General features: G+C 32.1%; 1 protein-coding gene across 1 annotated transcript; it reads left to right on the forward strand.

Moving 5' to 3' along the window:
- The first annotated feature begins 9190 nt into the window (after positions 1-9190).
- LOC139087414 (putative ammonium transporter 3) lies at positions 9191-11500 on the forward strand. Its single transcript, XM_070636208.1, has 7 exons — positions 9191-9308; positions 9400-9766; positions 9819-10230; positions 10300-10413; positions 10486-10521; positions 10601-10675; positions 11079-11500. The coding sequence occupies exons 1-7, from the start codon at positions 9205-9207 to the stop codon at positions 11498-11500; spliced, it is 1530 nt and encodes a 509-aa protein (XP_070492309.1). The 5' UTR covers positions 9191-9204.
- The last annotated feature ends 1195 nt before the right edge of the window (positions 11501-12695 follow it).

The raw sequence follows: 12695 nt of genomic DNA on the forward strand, positions 1-12695 counted from the left end.
TTGTTAACAATCAGATTTGACTGGTACCCAGCACGAAATCGACTGTTTCCACTCAACATTTCTGATCAATCTAGAACATTGTGTCATTCTGACTAATTTCACACCCACACCTCTCTAAACTCTAAACTCAACGTCATTCATAATTGACTCCCAATCCTATAATGTATAAATTGTGATGAAGTATGAATCTTTGTGGGCGGAGAAGTTATCACAAGATGTTTTACATCGAAATCATCAAACAATTTTTCCTTCCTTCTCTGAAAAACAAAAAAATCAACAAAAAATTCTTTTAAGAAAAATAAACACAAAAAAAATCTTGTGTCTTTGCAGTTCCAAAGACAAAAAAGAAGTAAAAATGAAAAAAAGGGGAGAAAAAGCAGTTAACAAATTTGGGGGGGCGAATAAAGTCAGCATGTTCATTAATTACACGTTTATGCGTTGCTATTGATAAGGAAAGATGTTTGTGACACAAATGAGCGTAAGGAGGGATAGAAAGTTATTACAAAGAACCGGATTTAGTGTATTTGTTAATTTTTCCGAATGGGGAATTTGTTTGTTTTTTTATTCTTGAGAGTTTTTGTGCTTAATAAGCTTATTTGGGGGATATAAGAGTATAATGAGTGTATTTTTAGATAATTTTTTATGGGGGTACTTAGTCAAAATGGTAGGAATGGAGACTGGTTTGCTGTGTTACTTTCTGGATGTCTAATTGGTCTAATCATGAAGTATTTAGAGATGTCTGTGACATGGACGGAAATAGATGAATATGAATGATGTTAAGGAGTTCTTAATATTCAAATTGACTGAAATGACTTTCAAGAACTACTGAGTCTTTGCAACTAGACTGAATGCTTTTTTGAGCCTTTGCTACTAGACTGAGTGCTTATCTGAGCCTTTGAAACTCGACTGAGCACTTAACTGAGCCTGTATTGAGGCCAAACAGATCAAATGTCGTCAACCCTCAGAATCATTCCTATTTTCAACATTGTCATCTAGATCACCAACAAATATTGCGACAAAATTCAATCCATCTCCAAAAAATACAATTTCAAGTATTAAAATCCATAAACCAATACAAAATATTGAAGACAAACCAAAGAAAACTCAATTTGATCAAGAATCAATGCATGAAAAATCTTTTTTCATCTCATTTCATTCAATATCCATGTAAATCTGCAATAAAATATTCTCTCAGATCTACAAAATGAATTACAGAATAAATTTGAAATCTCAAAACATTCAATTTCAAATTGGTAATTTGTCTACAAAATTCCATTTTATCATTTTCACTACATAGTTCACTGAATCAATTTTCTCATTGAATCAATTTGTTGATAACTTTTTCTCATATCCTAAGGTTAGTTTGATTGATAGGTATTCATATACAAATTCATTGATTCATAAAAGAGAAAAACTTGTCGTATCTTGCCTTTTTTTATTTTCATTGTGTCTATGCAACAAAAGAGAAGATTTAGACTGTAATTTTACGAAAGTATTACATATCCATTGACAAACCATCCCCTTAAACTTTATATAATGCATTAAATTATAAAATTGAAAAACGAGTCTTTTTTCTGATACAATGACCACTTTTTTTTGTATATATTCAAATGACCATAGGAGTAAGAAAAAGAAAATGGAATATAAAAGTCAAACATCCTCTTCTCTCTTTGTCATTCTTCATGCTTCAGGCCACCCATTTATCTTTTTATATTGTATGTACTTTCAATACAACAAAGGATTATCTATTAAGCTTTAAGAGAATGTTTGCTTCGATAACCATACAATATGATAGCCGTATTATGTGATGTGCTTTATAACCACATTCAAACATGGAAATTGAAAAGTCCTTTTGTTGCCTTTGTGCATTTCCTCCTCATTGAGTATCTTCCTATTGTCCTGGAAATGAGCTTTTTGTAAGTTAAGTATTAAAGGGGTAATTCGATGATGATGTATGCTTTGGATTTGATTTTGGATTCTTCTATCAGCCTGATATATGAGAAATGATGCCACTAAAGGTCCTGGAGCTGTATTGATGTAGTAAAGGATTTTCTAAGAAGGTTCGGACTCCTTTAGTGGAAAATCATGGCAAAAGTTCTAATCTTTCTACTTATTGACCTAGTTAACTTATTTAGGGATGAACGCAAGTAGAGTAGCCCTTCATAGGTATTGAAGGTGAAGATCTTAAGTAGTCTTGACCCCTCGAGATGCAAATAAAAATTGATTAAAATGAGCATTCAATTCTAGCTTACAATTCTCAATCCTATGGATTTGCCTGTGGGATCAATCGAACCCAGAATTCAGGACAGATTGCTCAGCTCTAATCCTCCCAATTCAACATCACATGCTAAACATCACAACCGAATGCCTCCCAAACCTTCTTCTTTCAATTTTCATGTTGCTTTTTTTTCTCGGATAATTTGAGTTTCAAAAGAGTTTTTCTTTTATTATTTAAATTGGATATTAGAAAGAGCACACAGAGGATGCTTCAAGCAAATGGACAGGAAAAAATCGTAAATTTTATTCAATCTATAAAATATCTTCAAGGTTTTTGTGTTCACAATCTGCTGCTACCGCCTCCGCAAATCCTTGAACTGAAAAGCACCACAGCATAGCGGAATTTCAAATAAAATTCAAAAATAACCACCGTTCAGTTACATATTTTACAATATTTAATATTAAATTGAAAACTTTTTTATTTTTCACTTCCATTTCCATTTACACACCAAGATGCAATTTTTATTAAATACACAGTGAAAAGTGTTTTTATGTTGAAATAAATATATAAAAAAAATTTCTCCCTGCACGAACGTGATTTTGCATAAAAATAACAAATTATGTCCTCGTGTACAAAAATGTGTAGTGTAAACATTTTGAGTCAGTGAGCAAATATTTGCAAAACATAAAAAATTTACTGTGCATAAAAAGACAGCGACTGAAAAAGTGTTCAGCTCCTTTGATATTCATGGAAGGACGGAACACATTTCCGGCTGCATTTAGTGAGATTGTTGTTGATTTTCGATCGAATATTTAGGTCGATTATACAGAATATAGAAGCAATAGAAATGATTTTTAATAAATTTATCATTAAAAAATTGTTGTTTTGTTGAACGAAAAGTTCATTCATATTTGAGCATAATAACTCACTTGAAGGTTTTCCGTACAGTTTAAATTTATATAAAAAGTCATTGGACGCAATTAAAACTTTGAATAAACATAAAGTTTTTCATTCAATAAATTTGAATTTAACAGAGTGAAATTAATTTGTTAAAAGCAGTTTAAAGTTGGTGGTTTTCGTTTTGTTTTGGATTCTTTGGTATAGTAATGTTGAGGTTTGGAAGCAGCGGTAGTCTAGGAATGAGGTGTAGAGTCAAATGAGTATGGGCATGATTTTATTCCTCTGGAAAATCAAGATTTGCAGGTCTTCGAGGGTTCGGACTTCAAGAGTCCAAAATGACGCTTCAACAAGAGTCCAGACTTCCAATAAAGCCGCTTGGCTCCACAATAGAGTTCTGCCAGATCTGTAGTGTTCACTCAGAGATAGAGGCTACCCCCCAGGAGCTATATTCTGCCCCAAACTGTCTACATTCCACTCTACAGTAGTCAATTAATCATAAAGTTTTTCATTCAATAAATTTGAATTTCAACCAATTCACAAATTCATTAACCTCTAGTTTTATTCATCTTTGATTTTTCAAGTAAGATACCTGACACAATTTGTATATTTTTATTATTCTACAAATGCCATTATTATGTGCTCGATGTAAAGGATTAATTAATTACATTAAACTCTCTCCTTAAAAAGTTTATTGTACGTTTATATAAAATAAATTGAGTAACTGAGCTTGTATAAATAAATCTATTGAGCACTTGCTATTCAAATGCTTTTTTCAATAATTAATAAGCACTTGAGTGAACGATTTTACGAGCGAGTAAATTTTGAAACTTTTATTTAATGCTTTCACATAACTTTTTCCTTCACTTTCTTCATCTGTTACTCAATGTTAGTGCTTTGCTGATGTTGAGAATGAAAATCGATTATATTTTTATGTATAGATAAAGTGGAAGTTAAGCTGTTAAGAGTAAAGTGAGCTGTTTTATGGACATTCAACATGTGATGGGAGATTGAAGAGAGTTTATGTGGAAGTAAGATTTTTTTGTGAATGTGCATGGAATTTTAAAGGAACTGCAGGAATAAGCTTTTAGATTTGGGGAGTATAAGGGCTGAAGACACTAATTTGGGATCGATATTGCTTGGTTTAGCCACAATAAGGCACTAATCATGTCAACTATCTTTGTCAATTAAAGTCGTTGTTGATACTGTCTGTAAATGTTCGCAGGCGTTGAAATTCCAAATATCCAAAAACCCTCCATATTATTCCCCATGATTCATCCCTGACTACACCCCAATATCCTTACTATATCTCAATATCAAGCAAAAAATCGAGGATTGAATTTCACTAGAACCAATTCATTTTAAATTAAAATTAAATAAATTATTTAACAAGCCTTTGTGTTCTCAATTTTTTATTATCTGCCCTTTTCCATCAGTTATTTCCATCCATTCCGTTTCCTTTCTTGGCAAAGTAAAGTAAAATAGTAGAAAAAATTTCCGAAACATGATGTTTCCATATTGCGACCTAATGAAAAATTAATTCAACGAATTTCCTCATGCTTTATCATCCATTCCTTCATTCAATGAAAATAAATTTTTTTTAGGAGTTGGAATGGATTGATGTGCTTGTGCCAAGCTTGTGCTATTGTGAAAATGGATGAAAAAAATAAATTAAATGTTTTATGTATTTACTTGCTCTATTTTGTTGCCATTCCATTCCGCATTCAATCTTAATTATTTGCAGAACCTTTTAATGCCTGTATTTCATTATTCTATTTCTGTACTCCTACGTCTTATTTATTATTGGAGAACTTGATTATGAAAATGGTACAATCTGTTAATGTAGATGATTTAAAACAAAAAAAGAAAATGATGAATTTATGAAGCTTTTAGTCTGACTAATACATACAAATTTGATGATGATAATTAAATACTTCCTCTCATCACGAATGTCATCTTTTGCCTTATCACATTTTAGTCATAAGACCAGATCTGGACTAATTGAAATCATGTTTTGCTGTATAAAAAAAGAAATGTCTGCTGATTATATATATTAAGGAAATGTCATCTGCAGGCGTAACAAATCATAAATAATAAGAGGCACTAGACATAAAAAAGGACAGGAACTTTTTTCATTACCAAAAATATAATTATTTACACAAAATGAAAAAATCAAGGACTTAATGAAAATATTTTGATTTTTATGGTGAACATAACTCAACAAAACTGCAGGTTATTATGAAAGTAATTTTTTAACAGATCCAGAATTTGATTTTGACAAGCTTTCTCTAAGCATTGTTTTAGCAAACTAAATTTCACATAGCATGATCACAACAAGCAATTAACACTTCCGAATAGAATCACTGCTATGTCATCTAATTAATTGTAAAACACGAAGATGCCCTTATCGTGATAGAAATTTGACTGATTTTCACGACGATAATACTGGCTAACAAGTTAATGAAACTCATGTTTATTTGTATAATTTGTTTAAAACTTACAATTTCGTTAACAAACATTTTCAATTTAGTTTAGCACCAGTTGTATCTGAAAATTCAACTACAAAGTCACACTAGTTTGTAAAATTGCTATAAATTCATAATTAAAAGCACTTATATTTCTACACTTGAATTAAAAGTTTATAAAAATATTTACCTAAAAACTTGTCTGCAAAGCCCAAAAAATGTTAGTTTATAAATGTTTATTACATGCTCATAAACCAGCGACAACGAACTAAATTCGGAACACAAATGGAAAACCGCAAAGAGAAAAAATTTCATTTTTCGGAGATAATTAGAATAAATGAATGGAATAATTTTGATTCAAATTAATTTCATAATAAATCCCTCACATGTCATTGACAATGAATAGACTTTTTTGAGAGTAATTTTATATAATTTATGTGCATGCAACATCAAATTCATTATTGGTCAATTGCTTGTTTTAATGTATTCATGATCATTTCATTAATAATGAAAATAATTGCTATCAATTTTATTATTAATAAGTGCAGATGGACACGAAAACTAATGAACTTTTATGTTTGCGTTACTAATAAAATATTGATTTGTGTATTACAGTAGATTTATTAGATATATCTGCTTTGGATTGTTATTATTGATTGAATTTAGGTGAGAATTTATTGACTCATTTTATATTTTTGTGAATTGCTGGCACTAACTCTGAATTTTAAATATTTCTAAACAATGAGTTTGGACAATTAATTCGATTTAATCTAAATAGTTATCTATTGTGCATGTGCGTCACTAGTCATAAACAGAATAGCAATAAAATGGTTAATTGATCGAAAATCGGGTGCAACGTCGGCGTGACTCAGACTTGCAACTAGATTCAGTTGGAATATTGACATAATGGGATATTGACCTTTGAGTGTTGTCTGGTCTTAGTTCTAGAGAACTTGAAAAAATTGAGAGATCGACACAAACTTGATCAAACATTAGGATCTAGTTCCAGATTGCACGATCTAATCGGTAGGGTAACGATACATCAAAGCTTAGACGGCAAACGTGATGACACCCTGACGGCACCGTAGCGGCTGTTGTCAACAAATTATTATGGCGAAAAATAGAATGTACTGCATTAAGCCGTTAAATTGAACTAAAAATACAATCCAAGAATCCCAGGCAATTTCTATTTATAAATCTTTTCAATATTTCAAGATTGATTCCAAGAATTCCTAAACTTCTCGCAACCTTCCTCAATATAACCAAAAACTAAGTTCAAAACAATAAATCTCCTACTTTTCTTAATCATTCGATCCAAAACATCAATAATCAATCTTAAAGATGAGTTACTTTCAAGGACTTTTACTTCCACTTCCTCATAAAATATTAATCCATGAAGTCTATATACTTGTATCAAAATAAATTGACGTAACATTCTACATGCCAAATATTTCCTTCTTATATAATTGATTGTGTTTGTTAACTTCTTCAAATATTCATAACCTTCGTATAAAAAGCACCAGCATTGTGACGTATTAAGCAATAAAGATATGTTACAAACTTCCTCTTGTTCATGTGAGCTAGACAACATATCCCCCTTGAAATTGCAACAGCAACACGAATTGAGATGAGAAGTTACAGCAAACGATGTTACGGTTCAACAGCCACTTGATGATAAGGAATCAATCAATCATTAATCGTAACATTCAGTGCAAAAAAACATAAATCATAACAACGATAGAACATGACATGAATGAATGGGAATGGAAAGTGAAGGAAGTAAACAATGAACAGAAATTGAAAATGTGCCTATTGGGCACAAAAGCTGGAAAAAAATTTAGAATACGAAGAAAAATCAGTCTCGGCAATTTTTGCAAGCCCATTAATTAAAAATCCATTAAATTCTTCTTTCTCGTTAATTTCAAAACAGAGAACAAAATTAAGTTTCTGATGATTATGATGTGAAAAATTTTTTATGCTGAATGTTGCGGTAGAACAAAATTTATGCTGATTAATATTTGAATGTCATCTAATGAATCTCCTTTTTGTTTCCGGAATGAATGGCAAATGATCAAAAATAAGAAATTTTTCAATGAATTTTTTGCAAAAAAAAAATATCTTAATGAAGTCATGTCAAGTTAATGTGATTTCCGATCATAAATCATTACCAGAAATTGTTTGTGGAGACATTTATTAATTAGCATTGAGAGACTTGAAAATTCGACAAATTGTGCAATTAAAATTTTGCGAAGAATGACAACATGATTCTTTTGAAATTGCAGCATAAATCTTCATTATGCAAAAATGAGGTTTTGGTGGCAATTCTTGAAGATTTTTTGGGTTTTAGAAATGAAAAATTATGAGATATTTAAATGAAGGATGACAGAAAATGGAATCTTGACATACATTTGGTTGCTTAAAGTTTTATCGGTCTCGTCTACTTATGTGCTGTGGAATAAAAGCACGTTCTCTTATCTAGTGTATTTAATAGGTAAAGTGACTTAGTTTAAGATCCAGATGTGTTGCAATCTTGCTTTAGGCACTGTAAGCTCATGGTTCATGGCTATTAAGGCAATTAGTACTTAGAGCTGCAAACACAGTTGCAATATTGATGGTATGCTTAAATAAATTGAAGAGTTTTAAGCTTAAGAGCACTAAGTCGATGTTGCAACGCTTACTTATTTACTGCAACCTTGTTCCTATGTTGAGCTTAGGTTATAATAAAAGACTTTCCATCTGACTGTATGATTGGCTCTGTCACCTAGCATATGCGAATTGTCTGTCCGCACAGTTAGCTTATACATCACTGGTCTGCCCCAAGTTGGAGCTCTTGACTTTGGAGCTGCTGATCACCGTTTTCCTTGTAGATTATATCCAAGGGTGCTGAAACAAACTTTTGCTTTCCAGCAATGACAGAACCAATCTGTCTGCCTTATCCAGCCGTACTTCCTCATCTGTAAATGTTACAACACTCAACTGTCGAATACTTAGTCTTAGCTCTACCAACCCACTTCAACCTTAAATTAAACGGCAACAATTAAATCCACAAGAATCAATTCCTACCAAGTAGACAATAACATCCAAAAAACCCCTTCCTCAAGAAAAATCCTCCAAAATAAACAATCATATTGTTCATGATTTGGCTCCCAAAGCGTGAGCTTTTGTCAGAAAAAAAATAATAATCATGATTGCTTCCAATTATTTCTGAATGAATTTTTATATTCATTTGTTCTTACGTTTTAGCATAAAAACTATTCTGCCCTCCCAGTGTGGCTTTCAGTTTTTGGTTATCTCTCTCACATGCTATTAATCGAGTACGAATAACAAATTCTGACTATAAAAATACCAAAAAAAATAAACTTTTTTCACTTCAGTTCACAAAAAACTTTTCTGCGTTCTATTCAGGTGTATGCATGCATGCATGTGGCTATTGCGGTTACGGAAAAATTGCTGTAGATTTTTGTGCAAAGTCATGCAATTTTGTATAGTTTAGTACACCTGAGTATGTATAGGCAGATAGTGTGACTATTGCAATAGAAAAAAGTGAGAACGTTATAGAAAAAATTCCAATCTTCTGCTATACTTTTTTTGTTTCGGGACATGACAACAGTGAATTACTACAAAATGGAATCGTATGTACGAAACAATAGTTACGTGATACCGGGAGTCTATGATATCGAAATACAAGATGCGGGATGGATTATGATTGCGTCTATTATGATTTTCACGTGAGAATAAATTTTCTATATATCTAGTCTAATAAATGAGAATGGGAAACAAACAGACATAACAACAAAAAAAATTGATTTATTTCTACAGCATGCAAACTGGCTTTGGTCTTCTTGAGTCTGGCATTGTATCGCAAAAGAACCAAGTAAATATTATGATGAAAAACATTGTAGATGTTGTACTCGGTGGATTTACATACTATCTATTTGGTTATGGATTATCTTATGGCCGAAGTGACTATACAACACCATTTATTGCATTTGGTGATTTTATGGTGGATCCAAGCGTGTCAGATCAACTAATGGGACAAATTTTCACAGCATTTTTCTTTCAATTATCATTTGCAACAACAGCAACGACAATATTGTCGGGAACTGTTGCGGAAAGAATTAATTTTCACGCTTATTGCTTATTTTCGTTAATTAATACTATTGTTTATTGTATACCGGCTGGATGGGTAAGCTGAGCTTCATTGTTTAAAAATTCATTTTATCAATTATAATTTCCAGGTTTGGAGTGAGACTGGATGGCTAAGGAACCTTGGTGTAGTGGACATCGCTGGAAGTGGACCTGTTCATCTTTTAGGTGGTGCAAGTGCCTTTGCAGGTGCAATAATGCTCGGTCCACGTCATGGCAGATATGATAAGCCAAACAAACCAGCACCACCAATGGGAAATCCAATGAATGCATGCATTGGACTATTTTTCTTATGGTTCGGATGGCTTGCATTCAACTCTGGCTCAACATATGGTTTGACAGGATATAAATGGGAATATGCAGCTCGTGCTGCATTTATGACAATGTTGGCGTCATTTGCAGGCGGTTGTTATGCTTTAGCACATTCAATGATTAAAAATAAAGGCAAACTGGATCCATCAGACATTATCAACGGAATTCTTGCATCACTTGTTGCTATCACAGGTTTGTTGGCTGGAAAATTTAACCAAAATTATGCAATTTGTAGATTTTCTTTTTTTTTTAATTTTACAGCTGGCTGCTTTTTATTTCGCGCATGGGAATCGATACTTGTTGGCACAATTGGTTCCATTTTCACACTTTTCTCGCTTCCGCTATTTGACAAAATGAAAATTGACGATCCTGTCGGTATGTAAAATAGCTTCATTTATTTTTATTTGTGTCTCTATCTTTAATTTTTTTTTGTGAAAAATAACTCAGGTGCCATAGCTGTACATGGAGTATCCGGAATTTGGGGTATTGTATTAAAATGTCTTTTTGCCATCTTAATTTTAAATTGTTTGTTTTCATCCTCATTTTAATATCTTTCGAGTAGGTGTACTTGCCGTCGGAATTTTCGGTGACGATACCAAAATGGATTCCACAAGTGGTCGCTCAGGATTACTAAAAGGTACTGTATTAACAAAAAAATATGAGATATTTGCATTCATTCTATTTATTTAAATTATATAACATTATCATATAATGGACGTTGTGGAGAATGATAGCAACTGAATAATATGAAATGGGAGTTGTTTGGCAATGACGTCTGTGTTTTTACTTTTATGCTGCATTTGGGTCTTTAAATGCTTGGGATGCAAAGACAGCAGCGTCATGTTAGGAGAATTTCCAGTTTTTGTCAAGTTTGGGTCCTCATTCCAAGTTGAATCTGGCTAGGCTTCCTGGTTGCTCTAGTCTAAATTCCCTCTGAGTACCCAAAACGTCATTCATAAACGACCCCCATAAAGAAATTGTTCATTTTTTTTATATTTTTATTTACAAAATAAATCTCCTTACAATCTTATGTATATTAGGCGGAGGAATGTATTTGTTGTCAGTTCAAGCATTGGCAGTTGTTTGTATAATATTCTGGGGAATTTTTTCAACATTCCTCTTACTATGGCTTGTCAACAAAATTACACCACTTCGTATGAATGTTGAGGATGAAATTTTGGGAGCAGATTATTCGGAACATAACATTATGCCATCACTTCAGGCGATTGAAAAGGACATGAAATCATCGACATCAGTAAAATCAGACGACAACAACAATGAGGATGAAAAAGATGAAAAAATGAAAGTGGATGGAAGAAATGTTATGTCCCAAGGGTTTCGTTTGCATGATAATAACAAGATGGCTGACATTTATAAAACCTATTTTAGCAATGAGAGGATATTGAATCGATCGAAGACATCAGCACGAGAAAATTTGGGCTTTCAACATGACAGTGCGTGAGCTTGCATGGATTATTGTTGTCATATGCTGGATTTGATTAAAATTAAGAGTATTTGTTGAGTTTTAATAAATAAGGACTTTAATATTTAGCAGTAGTTCATGCTTATACATCATTAGGTCTGTTGCAAGTGTAGCTATAAAATTAATGACTAAACCACGTTAATTCCCAAACTGAATGACCATTATGCAACAGATCAAAGTAAATATTTTCCAGTTTCTGCTCTAAAATCACCAAAAAACACCAATCATCATCCTAATCACCGATAATGCTAATCAAAAACCCATCCAACTGAACCAAAAAAACACATTTTCATAAATAAATCACAAGACATATCCATTCATTAGCCACACCACATAGTGATTCTTATTACAAACAGAAAAAATTTAAAAATAGATTAAGGTATATGTGATTGTATTTAACGTCGACTAGATGTGTCGAAAATCAATGAGCATAACAAATCATTATCTATAATAATTAAATAAAAAGATGTGTTAATGAACATCATGTGAATGAATTTGTATCTTGAAAAGAATGAATGAACAACAGAAAGAATGAATGAAATTTTTTTTTATGCTGTTTATTTTAGGAATTTGTGTATTCGGGTGTATCAATTATCACTTATTTTCAGGTTTTTGGATTGCTATTTCTTGGAAGGAAGGTATACATGTGTTGATAATTATTGCAATTAATTGCACTTTTGAAGTGGAAATGGAATGAAAGTTCATGTCCAAAATTAATTAATTAAATTTTTTACTTTATGAAGCACATGTTACATCCTAACAGGGAAGAGCATGCTTTCATGGTTTAGAAATACCAATACGGTACTTTAAAGCGGTCTTTTGTCTATTAGGACAATTCTTTAAAAATCACGATTTTTGGAGAACCAACGAGCTTACAAGCCTGCTTTGGGTTGAATATACCATTTTTCAGGGTATATTGATTGAATTTAGCATAATTAAGCATTCTGTTGTCAACAGGACTGATAATTAGCAATCTGTAGCCACCATAAGGCGCCACCAAAGACCACATATCACAACAAATCATTCCATCCGGCAAAGCCAAGTCACTTTATGAAATCAACACACAATAACAAAAAATAAATCAATCAAAACTGTATAAAAGTGATAATTGGGACGCTAAAAATTCACCACAACACATAAGATGACCGAAAAGCTATAAATTGACACAATTTTT

Source organism: Chironomus tepperi, unplaced genomic scaffold, assembly GCF_022539635.2.
Source record: "Chironomus tepperi strain 1889 unplaced genomic scaffold, CSIRO-AGI_Ctep_v1 contig_111, whole genome shotgun sequence".
In the NCBI taxonomy this organism is placed as follows: Eukaryota; Metazoa; Arthropoda; class Insecta; order Diptera; family Chironomidae; genus Chironomus; species Chironomus tepperi.